Source organism: Megalobrama amblycephala, linkage group LG12, assembly GCF_018812025.1.
Source record: "Megalobrama amblycephala isolate DHTTF-2021 linkage group LG12, ASM1881202v1, whole genome shotgun sequence".
In the NCBI taxonomy this organism is placed as follows: domain Eukaryota; kingdom Metazoa; phylum Chordata; class Actinopteri; order Cypriniformes; family Xenocyprididae; genus Megalobrama; species Megalobrama amblycephala.
The window spans coordinates 25,429,843-25,450,740 of NC_063055.1; the positions used below are offsets into that span (position 1 = coordinate 25,429,843).

General features: G+C 37.5%; 2 protein-coding genes across 4 annotated transcripts; one reads left to right on the forward strand and one right to left on the reverse strand.

The window, feature by feature from the left end:
- Positions 1-1,410: 1,410 nt before the first annotated feature.
- Positions 1,411-11,765, forward strand: hyal3 (hyaluronidase 3). 2 transcript variants are annotated; one of them, XM_048210234.1, is made up of 4 exons: positions 1,411-1,474; positions 7,871-8,808; positions 9,977-10,066; positions 10,245-11,765. In XM_048210234.1, the coding sequence occupies exons 2-4, from the start codon at positions 7,873-7,875 to the stop codon at positions 10,503-10,505; spliced, it is 1,287 nt and encodes a 428-aa protein (XP_048066191.1). In that variant the 5' UTR covers positions 1,411-1,474; positions 7,871-7,872; the 3' UTR covers positions 10,506-11,765. The 2 variants fall into 2 exon arrangements, with proteins under 2 accessions (XP_048066191.1, XP_048066190.1); XM_048210233.1 differs by lacking the exon at positions 1,411-1,474 and adding an exon at positions 1,481-2,318.
- On the reverse strand, positions 11,755-16,372 carry si:dkey-20d21.12 (uncharacterized protein LOC556245 homolog). 2 transcript variants are annotated; one of them, XM_048210237.1, is made up of 5 exons: positions 16,229-16,372; positions 15,785-15,846; positions 14,646-14,789; positions 14,363-14,575; positions 11,755-12,405 (listed from the first exon to the last, which is right to left on the reverse strand). In XM_048210237.1, exons 3-5 carry the CDS (start codon positions 14,773-14,775, stop codon positions 12,275-12,277), a joined length of 474 nt encoding a protein of 157 aa, XP_048066194.1. In that variant the 5' UTR covers positions 14,776-14,789; positions 15,785-15,846; positions 16,229-16,372; the 3' UTR covers positions 11,755-12,274. The 2 variants fall into 2 exon arrangements, with proteins under 2 accessions (XP_048066194.1, XP_048066193.1); XM_048210236.1 differs by lacking the exon at positions 16,229-16,372 and having other exon boundaries at positions 15,785-16,175.
- Positions 16,373-20,898: the final 4,526 nt, after the last annotated feature.

The following is a 20,898-nucleotide window of genomic DNA, read 5'->3' on the forward strand; positions in this document are numbered from 1 at the left end:
TATGTGAGACTAAACAGTCACTCTTCTCAAATCTCTGAGACACTTGCTGGCATTTTCTTCAGCATTAAAGGTGCTAAAGAGGATGTTTTGTTTTATACATTTTTGCAATATTACTTGAAACTGTCTTTACTAACTGATAAAAGACTATGTATTAGGTGCACTTAAAGTAATAATATTAATATACATCATCTGTGCACGAGGTAGGGCCTTAAAAACATCAGCCAGGGCCTTAAAAACGATGATCGCGTAAACGATTGGCCCTCTGGCTTGTCAATCACTGCCGTGACGTTCCTTGTGAGAGACGAACGTGGCTGCGCTCTCCAGTAACTTTCCACACTCCACAGGCGCCGCATGCAATGTTTTTGTCAGGAGACAGGAGTAACAACTTACCTGCGGTGAGTCCGACATAATGAATCCAAAAAACAGGACACAGCGCATGCCGGTGGTAAACACTCGTGTTCCAATACTCGTGCACGAGTTTTGGGAGGCGTTCCTTTGGAGGGGGGCTGTTCTTACGCATGCGCTCATTTCAAAAACTCAGTAACAGTCTTTGGATTCTCAGTCGACGAAAAAATCCTCTCTATCACCTTTAAGTCTGAGAAAGATTCTGCAGGGTCCCTGTCACGAGGTTTGTCCTCCAGCCAGTGTCTGTCCAGCTGCTTGTTTTCCCGTGGAATGTACAGACCTCCACTGGGTCTTAAATAGTTTAAACAGCACTTAGACACAACTGTCTATAACAGTATTGAGGAAAAAACCCTCATGAAAGAATGTAAACATCACAAAAACTGGCTTCAGAAGTCAATATATTGTTCGATTTACTCATTGATCATAAGCCTGTCACTGTTCTAGTTCACAGCAGTCGATTTATTTGTTGTATTCTGCGTGTGATATTTTTAATTGTTGGTTTATGTAAGACTTTGGAAGCTACATAATCATACTTTTTCAGCGTCTCACACCACAAGTTTGAAGTGTTTAAAAAAAGATAACATTAAGTTTCAGCTCTGAATGTACTGTATGCTATTTATTGAACGTACAGTATTTTGTAAGCGTGTTTTACATTATGGTCTTAATTATTTTAAAGAACTACTCTTATGGTGTAAATAAGGTTTATAGCAGATGTGTACAGTAATTATGTGAAAAGCATAATGTGAAGGACGGGGTCGGGTGGGGGTGCTATAAACTTAAAGCTCCCCCGTCCTTCTTTTGCAGAATTTGTGTCTAAAGACGACATTCTGTGGTTGCAAATGGGCTTTTGGTCTATATAAAAATATGAATATATGGTATGATGATAATTAAAACACAAACATATGGTATAATAATAACGATATTCCAGAATGTACAAGGTAATGCCCCCATGTAGTGAGGGAAAGAGCTGGACATGTCCTGTAGGTGGCAGTAAATCGACTCGTACTGTTTCATCTGCTCCACTAGAAGAAGAGGGAGATTCTAAAGACAGCTATAAAGCTATCAGCATGTAGGTATCACAGATAAGAACTAATATAAACTAAATCCGAAATAAATTGCATGTGTCTCTCACAAGCAGTTGAACGGGAATCGTAACCGCTTGCTCTGTTTGTTTAACGTTATCTGTTCACTTCTCTGACTTGCGGTCTGTCGTGTTGTGCTCTTGACTGTTGCGGTATGCTGTTAATGTTGCTTTAAAGAAATAGCTTTTAGCTATTAATTTTGTGAACATAATACGATACCTCAAGCTCTTGCCATATTTAGAAATGTTAAATCAAACTTCTCTCAGTTCCTGTTAGAGAGCCGCGTGGCCTTTGGCGAATGAATGACTCGTAGGTTAGAGAATTCAGAATATCCCTACTTGAGTGTTTCTGTCCGGCTGGGCATCACTGTCAGTCTGAATGAAACAAATACTTCATAAGGTTCAGCTTAAAACCAGAGCTCAACTGATTTTAATGTAAACCAGACAGAAATGACCATAAAATTCCATTATTCCATGGACAAGTTAAATTACTTTAAATAGCTTTACTGTCTCTCTCTCTCTCCATATTAGGGCCTGCAAACGTTTATAGCACAACCTTTTCAAAAACCCACATACTTCCCATCAGCATTTCACACTTGGCCTGTTAAAGTAAAAAAAAGAAGCTGTTGAAAGTTGTTTCCTTTCATTACTGATCTACAACCAGCCTCTAAAACCAAAGTAATTAATACATGAGAACTAACTAAACTGACTCCAGGCCAGTGTTAAAGGGAGCTTACATAGAAAGCCTCTTGTTTCCTGATTTTAACCCTCAGTTGCATGAGAGATAGTTTTGAAATATTAACTGGTAGTTCTGTCTCTCTGAGCGCTGCAGGTGAGGCTGGTTATTTTATTCACAAACTTTTCTGTGTTTATATTTTAATAGATTTGTGCTTTTTATTTTGAAGTGAAAATGGATTATGGTTTATGTCGGCATGCTGAATTTGCATCCTTTAGTCCATTGATGGTTCTGTCTTTGATTTTAGAAATTATTACTATCATTCATTTACATTTTACAATTACTTTTATGCATTTAGCAGACGCTTTTATCCAAAGCGACTTACAAAAGAGGAACAAAAGCAAAGATCCAGCAATATTCGTAATATGCAGTTTTTCATTTTAGCTGTTTTTGTGCTTATCATTTGCGGTAACAAACTGCTGTATTATATATCAGAATTATATTGACCATTGCCCACCCTGCTCTTTAGGTGCATTGAAAAAGTCAGATGGCTACTAGATTTAATGGGATAGTTCAACAAAAAAAAAAAAATTCTGTAATGATTTACTCTCCCTTATGTTGTTCCCAACTGGGGTGACTTTCTTTCTGCTGTGGAAAGAGTTTTCCTCCCATACAATAAATAGGTTTGGAACAATGTGAAGGTGAATAATTAATGACTGAATGTTCATTTTTGGGTGATCCATTCATCCATCCATTTATACATAGAAATGCGAGCAAGTGCAAAGAAGTTTGTAGTGAATTTAGTGAACTCTGACCTGCAAATCTGCATAGCTCATAAACATATTGAAAACGTGTCTAAACTGAACTTGAACACAAATGTGAAAGCTTCAGTCATATTCTTTTCTAAACTATAGTTCACATTAGCATGAAGTCCATGTGTAACAGAAGAATCACACATTCAGACAAACCCAACAGCCACACATCAAGACCACAGCTTCCTCTGCTAATTTAACTTCAGCAGAGAAAAAAAAATGTTAGTTTTATAAATTATATGTGCTATGAGAAAAAACTACTCATTAAATAGGTTGTTGCCATTGTTTTTGCTCGTGTTTGTTGCTTCAGTGCTGTGCTCTTTTATCATGTGGAAGTGATGGTGATGAAAAATGTTGAGCGTTGAAAACAACTGACAACTGTTGCAGCAAGTTAAAGAAATAACAGTCGAAAATAAGTGATTTTAATGAAATCAAGTGGATACTCCTCTGTTCCGCACACTGCATGGCTCTTAATGGAGGAAAAATGTTCATGTTTGGGTGTAAAATCCATTTAAAAACAAAATTCTGTCATTTACTCACTCTCATGTGGTTTCAAACCTGTATGAAGTTTCTTCTTCTATTGAACTGAAAACTGTTTTTGTTTGTCCACAATGAAAGTCAATGGGGTCCAAAACAACATGTTGTTTTGACTTTTATTGTAGTAAAAAATATATATATTGTGTGTGTATATGTGTTCCACAAAAGAAAAAAGTCACACAGGTTTGGTACAACATGAGGGTTAGTCAATGAACAATTCTTTTAATAAAGTAAGACTGTTAAACTGCAAAATAACTCCAGTTTCGTTTAAAAGCGACGCTCATTGACCCCAGTGTTGACCCCGTGTGCTTGGCGTGTGTGCAGGTGCGATGGCGACGTGAGCTGCGCAGTAGTTCGTATCGAACCTCTTCATGAGCGCTGGGACTTAGTGGAGGCGTGTGCTGAATTACTCAATGCCCAATGGCAACGCAGCATGGGGGCGCGAATTCACTCGCTCCGCCAGTCGAGCCACAGCTATCCTGTGTGTCTCCTGCTGCTGAAGGGGGAGAGGCGGAGTCAAGACGAGAAGGTAATAGGCCACGCCCGCTTGTCCCGTGTTCTGGGGAGCCGTAGTTTGTTTGTGGAGTCGGTGGTGGTGAGCAGCATGCTGCGAGGGAAGGGATACGGCCGTATCCTGATGGAGGCTGTTGAACGCTATGCCAAAGGACGGGGCTGCACCCGATTGTGCCTAACCACCCATGATAAGCAACACTTCTACGCCCATCTGGGGTTTGTGCTGTCCAAACCTGTCCAAAGTGTTGGGACGCTGGCCTCCTTCATGCCTATGGAGGTGCTGCACAAGTTCTGTAGAAGCACAGAGATTGAGGAGGAAGAGAGAAAGAGTGATGTTAAGTTGTTTAACAATCCTGCACCATCTACACCTTCTGTTTACCTCCTCCTCCACCACCTCCTCCTCCTCCACTCTCCGGTCCTCCACCACCACCTCCTCCTCCTCCACTCTCCGGTCCTCCTCCACCACCTCCTCCGCCTATTTCTGCTCCTCCACCTCCTCCATCTTGTCCTCCGTCATCCTGGGCTCCAGTAAGTCAGACTTTGGAGCAAACACCGTACACAGACAACAGAGGGTTGCCCATCTTCTGGATGCACAAGGACATCTGAAACTCATGCTACACTCCAGTCTGGAATTATTCAGGGATAAACAAACAGTGAGCGTCAGTCTGTTTGAACTGTGTTGACTGGAAATACTGTGACAATCTGAATGTGCCTTAATCAGAGTTTACTTTGTTTTAACTGTTATTTATTTTGTTTTTTAATGATTGAAAGGTCCATCTTTTATCACAACCCTCTAAAAGAAATGTATTTGATGAGATTATCTGTTGCTTTCAAAGGGTTTTATCAAAAATAAAAATGCTATATAACTTTTCAAGTTTTGTGCTTGTGCGTGTCATTTAATATAATCACATTTGAGGTTGGGAAGTTGATGCATAACAATCCCTTTGGCATTTCCTTTTATCAACATTGGGGTTTTATTTTAAATTTCACACTATTTTTCAAAAGTTTGAGATAAGTAAGATATTTAAATGTTTTTGAATGAAATCTCTTATACTCACTGCTTACTCCAAAAGTACAGTAAAATAGTAATATTGTGAAATGGGGAGGGTGGGGTTCTAGCTAGCCTCTGTTTTGTTTGACAACACTTCAAACGTCAACAGGAAGTTACTCCACCCAGGATCACTTAGAGCACCTTTAATTAAAAACCCTAAACTTTTGAACGGTAGTGTATGTAAATGTATAAGTAAAGTGTTTATATTATGACCTGCAACTGGTATTTTCTTCTTCTTTTTTTATAATTTCTTAAAATGTTTTTATAAACACCTTTTTACCTTCATTAGATTTAGATTTTAAATGGTATTGCAGTGTGATGAAGGATTTTTTAAAGGTGCACTATGAAAATGTTTTTTGGTACAAATGAACAGAACATCAATTATTGAGTAAGTACATAAAAAATAAATAAATGTTCAAAACTGTTCTTGCTTTCATTATGTATATGTCCTGATATGGTGATCAGGCAATCGTAGGTATACCTTAACCATCACATTTATGCAGAGGAGCGGTACCTTGTCTTGCGTAGCCAGACCTTCTGACTGATGGCAGAAGGTCTGGACTCTGTCGTAGCTTTCATTGGCCAAGGACCACCCAAGAGGACGTTTGACTGACATGTAACGCAAGCAATCACAGTTTGCTTTGTTCCGCGTCATGTTTAGGGGCGTGGAAATGTAAAGTCGATGTCCCTACAATAACAGACCAGCGTACATCTAATAAATTATTCATTCAGGAACGTTGTGAAAGTTTACTGCAACAATGGAGCTGCGAACTTAAAGGGTTAGTTCACCCAAAAATGAAAATTCTGTCATTTATTACTTACCCTCATGCCGTTCCACACCCGTAAGACCTTCTTTAATCTTCGGAACACAAATTAAGATATTTTAGTTGAAATCCGATGGCTCCGTGAGGCCTTCATAGGGATCCATAAAGATCCATAAAGGTACTAAAACATATTTAAATCAGTTCATGTGAGTACAGTGGTTCAACATTAATATTATAAAGCAACGAGAATATTTTTGGTGCGCCAAAAAACCCCAAAATAACGACTTATTTAGTGATGGCCGAATTCAAAACAAGCTTTAGGAAGATTCGGAGCATAAATGAATCAGTGTATCGAATCATGATTCAGATTGCGTGTCAAACTGCCAACGGCTGAAATCACGTGACTTTGGCGCTCCGAACTGCCGATTCGATACACTGATTCATTTGTGCTCCGAATCTTCCTGAAGCAGTGTTTTGAAATCGGCCATCACTTTGGCGCTCCAAAAATATTCTCGTTGCTTTATAATAATAATATTGAAGCACTGTACTCACATGAACCGATTTAAATATGTTTTTAGTACCTTTATGGATCTTGAGAGAGGAAGTGTCATTGCTCCCTATGGAGGCCTCACTGAGCCATCAGATTTCAACTAAAATATCTTAATTTGTGTTCCGAAGATTAACAAAGGTCTTACGGGTGTGGAACGGCATGAGGGTAAGTAATAAATGACATAATTTTAATTTTTGGGTGAACTAACTCTTTAACATACTTTTGAAAAAAACAGCATTAGTAGTTAAAATGTTGAGAATAAACTCGTTAAATTTCGAGAAAAAAGTCGAGATAAAATGTTGAGAATAAAGTCATTAAATTACGAGAAAAAAGTCGTCAAATTACGAGAACAAATTCGTTAAATTATGAGAAAAATGTCGTTAAATTTCGAGAAAAAAGTTGAGATAAAATGTTGTGAATAAACTTGTTAAATTACGAGAAAAAAACTCATTAAATTTCGAGAAAAAAGTCGAGATAAAATGTTGAGAATAAACTCTTTAAATTACGAGAAAAAAACTCGTTAAATTTCGAGAAAAAAGTCGAGATAAAATGTTGAGAATAAAGTCATTAAATTACGAGAAAAAAGTTGTCAAATTACGAGAACAAATTCGTTAAATTATGAGAAAAATGTCGTTAAATTTCGAGAAAAAAGTCGAGCTAAAATGTTGAGAATAAAGTCATTAAATTACGAGAAAAAAGTTGTCAAATTACGAGAACAAATTCATTAAATTATGAGAAAAATGTCGTTAAATTTCGAGAAAAAAGTCGAGCTAAAATGTTGAGAATAAAGTCATTAAATTACGAGAAAAAAGTCGTCAAATTACGAGAACAAATTCGTTAAATTATGAGAAAAATGTCATTAAATTTCGAGAAAAAAGTCGAGATAAAATGTTGAGAATAAACTCATTAAATTACAAGAAAAAAGTTAAATTACGAGAACAAATTCGTTAAATTACGAATTTGTTCTCATAATTTAACGACTTTTTTCTCGAAATTTAACAACTTTAATCTCGAGATGGTTTTATTTTTTTATTATTGCTTGGCCCTAATCCTCTTCCGTACACTTGCTATTGGAATTATCGTAAATACGAATTTCCTAGGTAAAAATTTAACATGAATGTCCTCCCATTTCGAAACTTAAATGCGATTAGCTCGTAATCACGACTTCAGAAGTTGGAATTATCAAATTTCCGATGGCACATGAAGGCAGCATAAGCAGTGCCAACAAAAAACAAACCACAAGTAACTTGGAATTGTAAGTTTCAAGCTCAGATGGTGATAGAGAGGTCAAAATTTTATTGCATCTTTAGTGGAGTGTAGGACCTTAAAACACTGGATATCCCCTATATTCCCTAGAAAAAAATCATAGGAGTTTAATTCTTAAACTAATCACATAATTTTAATAGCTCCAGACTCAATAGATTATTTGCTGCAAGGTATGATTCTTAATATGAATGACACTAATTGTGTGTATTCCATAGGCATGCTTTTGAGATCTTCTATTCCACATCCCATCTTCACCTTAGCCCTGTCAATCATTTTGTCTCCCAGCAACCCTGTTCAGAACATGGTTCAGGGGGTGGAGTCTGTCATCGGGAGGCGTGGCTTTTCAGTGGTCTGGAATATGCCTACAGCTCGGTGTCAGCGTCGATATGGTGTCTCCCTGCCGCTGCATCAGTACAACATTATACATAACTCACAGCAGAGATTTCAAGGTCAGAAGATGAGCATATTTTATCAGCGCCGTCTGGGCCTCTACCCCTACATCAACCGTCAGGAGTTAAAAGTCAATGGTGGCCTGCCTCAACAAGGATCCCTAAAGGCTCATCTCTCATTGGCTGAGGCGCAGATCACTGAAGTGTTGAGACAGACGTTCAGTGGATTAGCTGTGCTAGACTGGGAGGCATGGCAGCCCATATGGATGTGGAACTTCGGAACCAGAATTGTTTATCGTAAATTTTCTAAAAAGCTGGTTAGGTTGGAACATCCAGATATGTCAGAGGAGGAAGTGAAATCCGAGGCGAAGGCGGAGTTTGAATTAGCAGCAAGAGAGTTTATGGAAAAGACTCTGCGCCTTGGTGTTCGCCTCTGTCCAAATGGATTATGGGGGTTTTATGGGTTTCCTGGTTGCTTTAACAATCATGGCCAAGGACAGAGCGGATACACGGGGCAGTGCCACAATGGCACTGAGAGTTTGAACGATAGACTGGCGTTTCTATGGCAACACTCCACTGCCCTGTATCCCAGCATTTATTTATGGCGTAAACTGGCAGGACACACACATGCTCAACTAATGGTGAGGCATCGTGTACTTGAGGCCCTCCGAGTGGCATCCCAGCATTCACCTGGCACTGAAGCACTTCCTGTTTTTCCCTACGCCAGATTGGCGTTCACACACACATTGACATTCCTGAATCAGGTACCTACACAAGAACACCCTGACCGATTCCACATGTTTCACACTGTGAAGGTCAGAGCTCCGAGGTCCCGTCTTATCATACGTTAGTGGGCTCTTCACCTCCACCCAGAATAGACACTGATAGAGGAGGGGGTTTTGCCCAGTATAGTAATAGGGTGACTCGCCTCATTCTCAATCTTCAAGTGGATGGTTCTCTTTTAGCCCAGATCCAAGCTCAATGAAACTATATAAATTCTTGGCCAATGCACTGTAACCCCAATACAATACAATCCATTAGTCTACATACTTAGCATGTTTTTTTTGTTTGTTTTTTGTTTGTTACTGTGGCTGTAACTAACCTCCGTACACAAGGGGGCGATAGATTCAATAAAAGGTCATCTTTAAAAAACATTTTATTAACAGTTAAAAGTAACCTTTAAAATTAATATCCATTTTTCAAATTCAGCTGTAGCATTTAAATGATTTTTAGCTTTCGTTGTTTTATTTTAATTTAATTTTTGTATTTTTTTTATTTTATAATATTATAGATTTTTATATAAGACATTTATAGGTTATTGTTAATATGAAAATAATTCAGAAATGGCCAAAATATAATATTGGTAAATCCCGAGCTCTGGCCAGTGTTATTGTATAGTATTATTTAAATACTATAATAGTTTTATTAATATTTTCAATTAGTTTTTATTTGTATATTTTCAATTTTCATTTTAATTTTAGTTTACACTTTAGTTAATTGTCATTTTTATTAGCTTACATTTCTAAATAGTTTTATTTTATTTCAGGCTTTACTTTTTAATTTTTATATTAATTTTAGTACTATTTTTTTTCATCTAATATTTACATCTTATTTTAATAGTTTCCTTTATTTCAGTTATTTTTGTACTTATTCAGTTTCCAAGCAAACATATCTAATTTTAATTTGGTATAAGTTTTTCATCTAATTATATTAATATTTTATTTCAGCTTTATTTCATTTACCAAAGTTGTTTTTAAGTAGTTTTGATTAACATGAACAACGCTTGCGCTGACCCATTCTACAGCATTCACATACTTTCATGGAGCATGTTTCAAGCTTACAGTGTCTTTATTCTTTGGCTGATCTGACTTGAAAAACTAGCCTATATTATTGTGTGAAACTGTATCATAATATGTGTATATCTTTTTTTAGACAGATTTGGAGCACACACTAGGTGAGAGTGCTGCTTTAGGTGCCGCTGGAGTTGTGTTATGGGGCGAACTGAGTTTTGCCAAGTCCAAGGTCAGCAAACTTAATTGTGTGTAAAATTTACCTTTGTGTGATAACCTAATGATATAATTTCTGTTGTATAAATCCAAACTTTATCAGTACACAAACTGAAAATTTATATTATTCTATTTTAGACGTCTCATTACTCATGGCTGGAGTTATGATATAACACGTTTCTGTCTTTCTCCAGCGGCAGTGCGCCCTCTTGCGTGATTACCTAGGCTCAGTATTAGGAGAGTATGTCACCGCCCTGCAGGCCAGTGTGAGGAACTGCAGCGGAAGAATGTGTAACGCCCATGGACGCTGCGCTCGACGGGACCCTCACTCAGGTTACATGATCCCTCTACATGGTACCCATGAAGCTCTTCCTCTCAGTGACATGAGGTCAAAGTTCAAGTGTTTGTGTTATGAAGGATGGAGTGGAGAACAATGTGAGCAAAGAAGTTCCTAAGAACAGTGTGCTGTCCTGATTTCCCCTGATTATAAACCACACACTGACTCAATAGCGATTGGAATAGATGCTTTTGATTCATCCAACAACAATGAAGGCATACATGTTAAAAGTCAATGTGAAACCCTTTTTGCAACCCATTTAATTTCTGTAATGTGGCATTTATGAGTTAAATAGAATATTCAATAAAAAAAAAGTAGAGCAAGACTTGAGTTTATCCATCAGGAATTGCTTGGATGGCGAAAAGTGGGTGTTATACATACTAGAATGAGGTTAGACTTGAATCTTTGCTAAACATTGCCTAAATAGCAATTTAACTATTTATTAACATTATCCAACAGAGTGCAACCATTCCAGAAGTATTTTTTACCATTCATTTTTCCTGAAGGGACTTTAAAAAAGTCTTTCTTAAAAGGTCATAAGCTATTAACCAAACCAACAAGCTACGAGGTGAAGTAAAACTTTAATTTGAAGCAAAAAAACTATTTGAAAATAAAGGTTCAAGACTGTGTACTTAACAGCCTTTATAAAAGAACTACAATCTCATGAAAAGAATAGAACTACAATCTCATGAAGCACAGCAAATTATATTGTTCATGCTGTTAAAAATTAACAGCTGTTATATATATATATATATAACAGCTGTTAATTTTTAACAGCACGATTTCTGGTGAAAAACTACATTGCCCATGATTCTGCAATGAAATTTCCAACAATCAGAGAATCGAAACAAGCAAATCAGGGCAAAATAACTTTCTAGTGCCCATCCACTCCCGTGATCGAGTCTCCCTAATCAAACTACTTAAATATTTGTTTTTATTTCAACAATATCATTTGCTGTGCTTCATGAGATTGTAGTTCTATTCTTTTCATGAGATTGTAGTTCTTTTATAAAGGCTGTTAAGCTCAAGTCTTGAGCTGTATATATATATATATATATATATATATATATATATATATATATATATATATATAATCATTAGAAGTAATGAAGAATGGTCTGTTAAAAGTTTATAAATTATAATCCCATTTATGGAGAAAATAAATGGGATTTTTACTTCTAGAATCTGACTGTTGCACTCTATAACCCCATGGCCTAAGTGACATAAGCAGAAATGGAAAGTCATTTTAAGAGCACATATAAATCATTGACAAAAAGACCAGGAACATAATTAATAGTAAATTGGGACAATTTTGATTTCATTTTAACTTTAAAGTGCTTCAAAAACCCAACAAAATGTAAGAACCATGTAATTTATCATTTATTTTTATTTCTTTTAAAATGATTTTTTTTCTTATTAAATAGAACATCATGGTCTATATAATTATTTACAGTCATTGTGCAATCACTTTCCATAGTGAATGTTCTTGCTCATTCAAAACATCCTCGATCAAGCATGTTTTATATCACAATTTAATAAGTTTGTTTACAGTGATATCAACAAATTAAAATATATTATTCATATTCTTTCCATATTTCCTAGTGTGGTTTTGTTTTATCATTTGCTGGAGTGAAGCTAATTTACAAGTGTACGAAACAATACTGGTGAAAAAACACTTAAAAATCACTACATTATTGTCTTTTAAACAGAGTAACTGAATGTTTTTGAGCAAGATAACTGACTAATGGATTGCACCAGAGTAATAGAAGACTTTAAACAGAGAATCACACATTGATGTAAAGTTCTCAATCATTAGCAGACTCATAATCAGAGCTCTTCTCTCAGTGTTGTCACAGTGCAGTAGTGTTTGTGTCGAGTCTTATGTTCTTATGGTCGCTGCCCTGTGAGGTTGATGTGCAGCTTGTGCAGTTGTTGTAAGAGTTGGGAGATGTCTTCAGCTGTTTCCTGTTTCTGTTTCACCATCTCCAGAAGTGTGTGGAGAGCACTGCTCTGCTGGACTGGAGGGTTAGTAACAGAAAACAGATATTATTTGGTGAAATAACAGTTTAACAGGCTCTCTAAATTAATGTTCCAGGTTCAATATGTTCAAAAAGCTCCGTCAACAGCATCCGTGGAATAATGATGATTACCACAGAAAGTCATTTGGACAATTTAACAACAAAAACTGCAGTTAAAGTAAGGCACAAAAAGAAAGTATAGAAAATGTATTCCCACTTCAAAAATGACAAATTTAGACAACTTTACAGCACAAATTTTAAAAATCTTACTGAATAATTCAAGCGCTTTAAAATTACGAGCTTCACTCCAATAAGATGGGAGGGAAAATTATATTTCAATGCTTTTGCATTCTCTTGTAAAACTTTCATGATGGAAATAATATGATGAGGTTGGAGGAATAACTACATTTCAGTGCTTCTGCAAACTAAATAGTTTTGTGAGAGAAAACGCAATGTTTCTTGGAAGAAAGTGGCATTTTTGCGAGAGAACGCAAAATTTACAGGGGGAACGTGATTCTTTTTGAGAGAATGCAAAATTTCTGGGGGCAACACGATACTTATGCAAAAGAATGTACAGAGCCCCTAAAGGTATATTTTTAAATATAAAAAATATATTTAAATGCCTTTGCATTCTCTCACAAAAGTTTTGTGTTCCCCCAATAAACTTTGCGTTTACTTGCAAAATTTTGAGCGAACACGAACTTTTTTTAAAAAGATGTAATATAAGTCTAAGGTGTCCCCTGAATGTGTCTGTGAAGTTTCAGCTCAAAATACCCCATAGATTTTTTTTAATTCATTTTTTTAACTGCCTATTTTGGGGCATCATTATAAATGAGCCGATTCAGGGCTACTGGCCCTTTAATTCTCGTGCTCCACGCCCACGGAGCTCGCGCTTGCCTTGAACAGTGCATAAACAAAGTTTACACAGCTAATATAACCCTCAAATGGATCTTTACAAAGTGTTCGTCATGCATGCGGCATGCATGCGCCGGATTATGTGAGTATTGTATACTGTTATATTGTTTACATTTGATTCTGAATGAATTTGAGGCTGTGCTCCGTGGCTAACGGCTAATGCTACACTGTTGGAGAGATTTATAAAGAATGAAGTTGTGTTTATGAATTATACAGACTGCAAGTGTTTAAAAATGAAAATAGCAACGACTCTTGTCTCCGTGAATACAGTAAGAAACAATGGTAACTTTAACCACATTTAACAGTACATTAGCAACATGCTAACGAAACATTTAGAAAGACAATTTACAAATATCACTAAAAATATCATGATATCATGGATCATGTCAGTTATTATTGCTCCATCTGCCATTTTTCGCTATTGTTCTTGCTTGCTTACCTAGTCTGATGATTCAGCTGTGCACATCCAGACATTAACTGGCTGCCCTTGTCTAATGCCTTTCATAATGTTGGGAACATGGGCTGGCATATGCAAATATTGGGGCGTACACCCCGGCTGTTACGTAACAGTCGGTGTTATGTTGAGATTCGCCTGTTCTTCGGAGGTCTTTTAAAGAAATGAGATTTATATAAGAAGGAGGAAACAATGGAGTTTGAGACTCACTGTATGTCATTTCCATGTACTGAACTCTTGTTATTTGACTATGCCAAGTTAAATTAAATTTTTCATTCGAGGGCACCTTTAATTTTTTTCCTACCATCATATTTTTTGTTCCATCACCACGTCCCTTTAGGGGTTCCGTAAGAATGCAAAGTTTCTCGGGGGAACGCAATAATTTTGTGAGACAACACAAAAGCATTGAAAATGTATTTTTCCTCCCATCTCATATTTTTTCCATCACCGTGTGGGGCAAAGTTTGACAAAATTCCACAAAAGCTGTCAATGGAGCTTGACTTGTATTGAAGCAAAAACATTTCTTTCAGTTTAGCCTTAAAACACATTCATTTCAGAATTTCAGCTTTAACAAACAGATTTTCTCACCTAAAAAACTGAAGATAAGAATGAGAGTAAGGAGGAACGCAATGATGGCTGCACATGCTAAGAAATAGTGTCGCCTAGTGGAAGTGCAAATGTCATTCAGTCGGCTCACACAGGGCCTTCTCACTGGTTGACCTGTTTGATAAACAACTGCCCGATCCTGCATCTGGAGGTTCCCGTTGGTGGAAGGAGGTGGTGGACGGGGTGGCTGAACACCTGACAGTCAAAGGTAGGTGTGAGTTGTATAGAAACCGATAAGGATTTCATATATACAGTGATGAAATACCTTTGCTGTGCTGTTCAGAGTGTGTGCGGTGCAGGTCATTGATGGAGTCGACCGAATGAAGCTCGATCTCTGTCAGGTCTCGCTCGCTGACTCGAACAAATGCTGGAGGAGGAGAAGGAGTGGACTTCATGATCACTCCCAGTACTGAGGAAAAGACAAAATGCAAACCTGATTTAAAGATTCAAAAATAAATCTTTTGTCATCTTTACGCCCCCTCATGCCATTCCAAACCTGTACAACTTTATTTCTTTCATGAAATTCTGCCCGCAATCACAATGAATGGGGACTCAGAAGCACCATTAAAGCACCATATGGTCTATGGATTGTGCACTATATTACAAATCTTCTAAAGTCATATGTGAGAGACAGGCTAAAATTGAACTCATCCAGTAAGCTGTTAATTACAAGTAATTGTAATTTCATGGGACAGAGCAAGGAAAACAGTCTTCAGATTTTCTCCTTTTGTGTTTCCATTAAGAAAGATTGTCCTACGGGTTTGAGGAGACATGAGAGTGAATAAATGATGCCAGTATTGTAATGTTTGGGTGAACTATTCCTCCTAAGAAGAAGAGCAGAAGACATTTACATGTGTGAATGACAACATATTCCCATCCATTGATGAATGGACACTAAATTAACAGTAATGCCATATAATATTACAGTTAAAGCGCAGCTTTATTGATGTTAAATATGCTGCATTTGCCTAATGTGAGGCTATAGTGCCATTTCTTTTGAACAGCTATATTTATCTCAAACATTTTGCTAACTTTGATGCATATCTAAAATCCAGTAATGTAACAAGTTTTAAAGCATGGAAACAGCAGTGATGTTACATGTTCCCATATTTTATATTGAATAAACAGAGACATTTGTTTGTTTGATGGCCAACTGTTCACAACACAACTCTTTACAACCCCTTATACTTCTCGGATAAAGACAGTCAACACTGCATGCAGCAAACATCTCATCCCATTACTCTAAACCAGGACTCATTTGAATAGTCTCAGATGAATATTGGCTGATTAGATTAAACTGAGATCAGTAGCAGTGATTTCATGTAAACTGTTTGATGTCTCTGGCCCAGATAGTATTGACTGTAACACGGCAAACTGTTGATGTCTGTGCATGTGTAGACTTACCCTCAGACTGTCTTCATCAAACGCTAGTAGACGCCTGTTCGTGTTTGCTCTGTTGACAAACACTAAAGAAAAGGCAGAGAAAGTCGCTGTGATTTGGATGGTCTTCTCATACGGTCTGAAACGATCTGTGTCCGTCTCGTCCGCCTGGCACCTCTACCCCTAAACACAGCTCAAAATCCCCAGACCCAAAATAGCTACCGTCTCATGGTGGAGAGAGAGGTTATTTATAGATTTGGGGCCAAACAATCATTCAGTAACATGCGGACTGTGTGTATTTTGTTATACAGCCATTAAAACTTTGATATTGGCGTTAGAGAAAGATTGATATGCAGCTTAATAGTATGAATGCGTTTCTTATATCCATTAGATTCTTCCATTAATATGGGGGTAGTATAAAAACTACAACATAAAAATGACTGTTTTACAAGCAAATTGGCTTTGTACCTAGAACAGGTTGTTATTCACATCGTGCATCACAGATTGCCGAACGAATGATGGTGGAAGAAATGGGTGGAGCTAGACAGTCCAACCACACCCTAAACCCTATCGCTAAACACAACTCCACCCATTAAAGGGTTAGTTCACCAACAAATTAAAATAATGTAATCTATAACCAAAGACTATAGAATAACACAAGACATGTCACTCGTATTGTTTTGAATGGGAGAAAGTGTAACGCGCATTATGGCGGAATAAGTCCCGCCTTCTAAATAAGAGCCAATCGCTGACTGGTAAAGTCATCGCGTCACTTCAGCGGCCGTTAGAATCACAGGTTTCTATAGACAAATCCGGCGAAACACGGAAGTAAAGCAGCACCGCCATTACTGCGTGCCTTGCTGCTAAGGAAGTAGCAGAAGTAGCGTGTTGGTCCCGTAGGCTGTAGCAGATGTTAGCTATATAGTTTTTTTAGTACCTATGCTGTCCAGTGATGCCGGGCAGAGCGTGTTGTGTGGTTGGTTGTTTTAACAACAGCACAAAACTACAGGCCTGGAATAAAACCGTTTGTGTAATCCACGAAGCTTTGTTGCACATTGACTGCCCATGTTTACGGCCATACGGATTGCACAGAGTTCTTGGTCGAGCGGAGGACCAAGATGTGCGTCAAAAGTGGATGAAACACATAACCGAGATGGCTCATCGCATGCCAGATGATTAATAAAATAATCTTGAATACCTATAAGAACATGTATTTTATTGCTACAACTGGTCGTGGCTAAGGCCATCCTTAAAAATATTTTGGTTTGCCGTAACAGCCCAAAAAAAATAAAAAATGGTCGGTAGGTCGTAAAAAATGTAAAAAAAAAAAAATAAAAATTCTTTATTGCATCACATTAAGTGTATTGTAGGGCTGTAACGATATGCGATATGAAACCGAAATCGCGATACGCAGGTCCACGAACCTGTATCGCGATGTGAGAAGGCAGAATCGCGACACACCCCTTCCAACTCCCAGAGTTATCCTTCCTGTCCAGATCCAATGCTACCACATTTTTAAATTACTATAAGTATTAGGGGTGTAACGATTTATCGTAGATGGTGTGTCTCAATCAGCTCTCTAGTTCAGTAAGTGTTTCGGGCACACATTGAATCTTGCAAGCAGGTTTAAACGTTTCTCATGTCAGTCTCTTGCATGGTCGCGTGAGAAAAGTCGTGGCTTTCTTTCACCGCAGTGCACAGGAACAGCTGTGCTCACAGAAAAGCAAAAGACGCTTGCGATGCTTTGCTTTAAGAAGTTCTGTGGGGCCGTTCACATATTGCGTCTTTTCCGCGTGCAAGTCAGTTATTATTTTCAAATGTAGCCGCGCGGCAAGCGCGCTCATAATGGGATCAACGCGGTCGCGACGCGCATGCAATTCTCAACTTCTCAGAATGCCGCAAGCGCACCGCAGGTCGTGTGACAAGAATCAACCGATCAGCTATGGCCTTTCCGTAACAAAACATCAAAAGCTCAGCCGAACAGCTGATCATAGCTGTACATGGTGGTTTTTATATCTTATCTCCATCAATATATCTCGTAGTAAAACTAATGCAAGGGCTAGAAATCATTTATCCTTTGCAGAAACATCCTGATTCTCTTGGAGAGCTCAGTTCATGGTTGCATAGCAACGACCGACGCCACGGGAGCGCAAGCGCTTTGGAAAGAAGGAGAAGCGGTGCGGCCGCGCCTTCCACGCGTTTTTAGACGCGATATGTGAACGGCCCCTATTCATAATTCTAAGTTCATGTTAAATTTAACATTTTTTTTCAGTGACAGACAGCCCTATTCAGCTGTTAATTTGAATACAGAAGGTTTTTATTAAAATTTTATATTTATTTATTTTATTGAAATGTGATCTTGTATGTACAACAAGGAAAATTATTGAAATTTGTTCATGTTTTTTTAATAAATCTTGTTTGAATTTCAGTTTCATTTTGTTCAAAATATCGTGATACGTATCGTATCGTGAACTCCGTATCGAGATACGTATCGTATCGTGACCTGAGCGTATCGTTACACCCCTAGTGTATTGTGATTGTCAAAACATTTTAGTAACTAAGCTGAATTGTATTAGGTTTAGTGACATGTTACAATGTTTACATGGTAGGCTACAATTTCTGGTAAGCTACACTTTTTTATTATTTTTATTCAATTATTATTATTTAATTATTTTTGTGATTTGATTTCATATTGACTCATTTGGATAAATATTAGCTAGGCTACACAAGGTAGGCATTAATTTTTCTCAAGAAAAAAAACAACTCACCTAACTTAATGCTGTAAACATACAGGGAGCCCTATCAGCTGGCAGTATTATTTAAAAATAACAATTTAAATATAATGCATTTTTATTATAATAACAACTTTATTTAATGATATAAGTAAAATATAATAAAGATGTAATACAGTACACATATCAGCCAAAACAGGTTCTGTGTGAGGGGCTGCTAGCTGACAGCGTTCGGTCATTTCTGAGAGATTTACCTCAGACGAAGGTAAGTGTGAATACATAAATCCATTTTGAAAAACATGTTTACAAGAACATAACATTATACGTCGTTTGATGTTGTAATATTTTTTAATCTGTATTTCTAGCATGTCACATTTACAAGCACCAAAATGGTATTTATTGTTTGAATTTCGTAATAAAATTGACAGAATCTGAGAGCTGAGATTTTTTTCTATCATAAGTAACCTGCTCTGTCTAGTCTGTCGGTCTCTGTGTCCTCTTTACTTCGCGATTTTTCTGTGCGTGAGAAAATGGATGTGTGGCGTGAGAGCGTGTGAAAAGCGTCAATTGCGTGTGTCTCACATTTTATTGCATTTGTATTAGCTGTTTGAAGAGTAAAAAAAAAATCCGTGGGTCTTAACGCAATTACAATCGGCAAGTCGGTCGGACTAAAAGGGGAAAAAATAATTAATTGGGTCGGTCCTAAATTGACAGGGTCGGTCGGGTTATGGCAAACAAGAATATTTTTAAGGATGGCCTAATAATTATTTGAAACTTAAGCTTGTGAACATATTAGCAACACAGCTAGTAATGACAGCGTTCGGTTTTATTGTTGTCATCAATTAATACACTTCTTAATTACATTACATTACATTTTTACATTATTACATTATGTTGTCAATAAATTACCTTTATCGGTAAGTTTTGGCCACTGCCTGACATCATCTACCCATGTTCCCTTTCACCAGACATTTTCTTTAATGAGCAGGATGAACTTTAATTGAAATGTCATTAGAGGGCACCGGCAAGTGTCACACCGTCACACTTCGCAGGCACGCAGTAATGGCGGCAGGCAAGATGGCGGCGCCCATAGAGTTCGCGGCGGATTTGTGTATAGAAACAGTCAGACGCGCGCCTCCGAAGAGACGCGCATTTAGGTCTGCGCATGCGCATTAGCTTGATCCAGCCTGAAAAATACAGTTTTTTGTCATGATTCGAGCGTTTAGAAACTAAATTTATGAGCCGGTTGTTGTTAGATTTCATTGGTGATTTCAAATATGAAATTTAATCGTAAGGTTGGTGAACAGTTTTGGAGAATTTGATGTTTCCCCATTCAAAGAGACTGCATGATGCCCAGGATGCCCGAGAGGCGTTTCAAAGATGGCCGCCGAGTGAAATGACTTGTCTTAAAGGGACTTTGCTATTACTCACCCTCATGACGTTCCACACCAAGACCTTCGTTAATCTTTGGAACGCAAATTAAGATATTTTTGTTGAAATCCGATGGCTCAGTGAGGCCTCCATAGGGAGCAATGACACTTCCTCTCTCAAGATCCATTAATGTACTAAAAACATATTTAAATCAGTTCATGTGAGTACAGTGGTTCAATATTAATATTATAAAGCGACGAGAATATTTTTGGTGTGCCCAAAAAACTAAATAACGACTTATATAGTGATGGCCGATTTCAAAACACTGCTTCATGAAGCATCAGAATCAGTGTGTCGAATCAGCAGTTTGGAGCGCCAAAGTCACGTGATTTCAGCAGTTTGGCGGTTTGACACACGATCCGAATCATGATTCGACACGCTGATTCATAACGCTCGGATTCTTCCTGAAGCAGTGTTTTGAAATCGGCCATCACTAAATAAGTCGTTATTTTGTTTTTTTCTTGTCGCTTTATAATATTAATATTGAACCACTGTACTCACATGAACAGATTTAAACATGTTTTTAGCACATTAATGGTTCTTGAGAGAGGAAATGTCATTGCTGGCTATGCAGGCCTCACTGAGCCATCGGAATTCAACAAAAATATCTTAATTTGTGTTCCAAAGATTAACGAACGTCTTATGGGTGTGAAACGGCATGAGGGTAAGTAATAAATGACATTATTTTCATTTTTTGGGTGAACTAACCTTTAAGTCCACAGAGGCGGGACTGGACAAGAAAAGCTCCACGAATGAGTCGGACTTCCAAACAAATGAGTCCGAGAAATGTGTTATCTTCATAGTTTAAAAAATACATAGATTACATTATACGTTTTGTTGTGACCAGTATTTTATATAATATAATTCATTATGTTGCCATATTTATGTTTGTTTAGTAGTGCTATTAAGGGCCACCTCTTTGTCACATCAAATATTATATTTCTTATGCGCCATATTCTTATGGTCTGTGGCAAT

Excerpts from the sequence above, each read along its gene's own strand:
- hyal3 (XM_048210233.1), top strand. The coding sequence starts at position 2,264 with ATGAGAGATAGTTTTGAAATATTAACTGGTAGTTCTGTCTCTCTGAGC. Across the intron at positions 8,809-9,976 it reads CATTGACATTCCTGAATCAG|ACAGATTTGGAGCACACACT; the intron begins GTACCTACACAA and ends ATCTTTTTTTAG. Across the intron at positions 10,067-10,244 it reads TGAGTTTTGCCAAGTCCAAG|CGGCAGTGCGCCCTCTTGCG; the intron begins GTCAGCAAACTT and ends GTCTTTCTCCAG.
- si:dkey-20d21.12 (XM_048210237.1), bottom strand. The coding sequence starts at position 14,775 with ATGAAGTCCACTCCTTCTCCTCCTCCAGCATTTGTTCGAGTCAGCGAG. Across the intron at positions 14,576-14,645 it reads CTCTGAACAGCACAGCAAAG|GTGTTCAGCCACCCCGTCCA; the intron begins GTATTTCATCAC and ends TTTGACTGTCAG. Across the intron at positions 12,406-14,362 it reads TCTTATCTTCAGTTTTTTAG|TCCAGCAGAGCAGTGCTCTC; the intron begins GTGAGAAAATCT and ends CTAACCCTCCAG.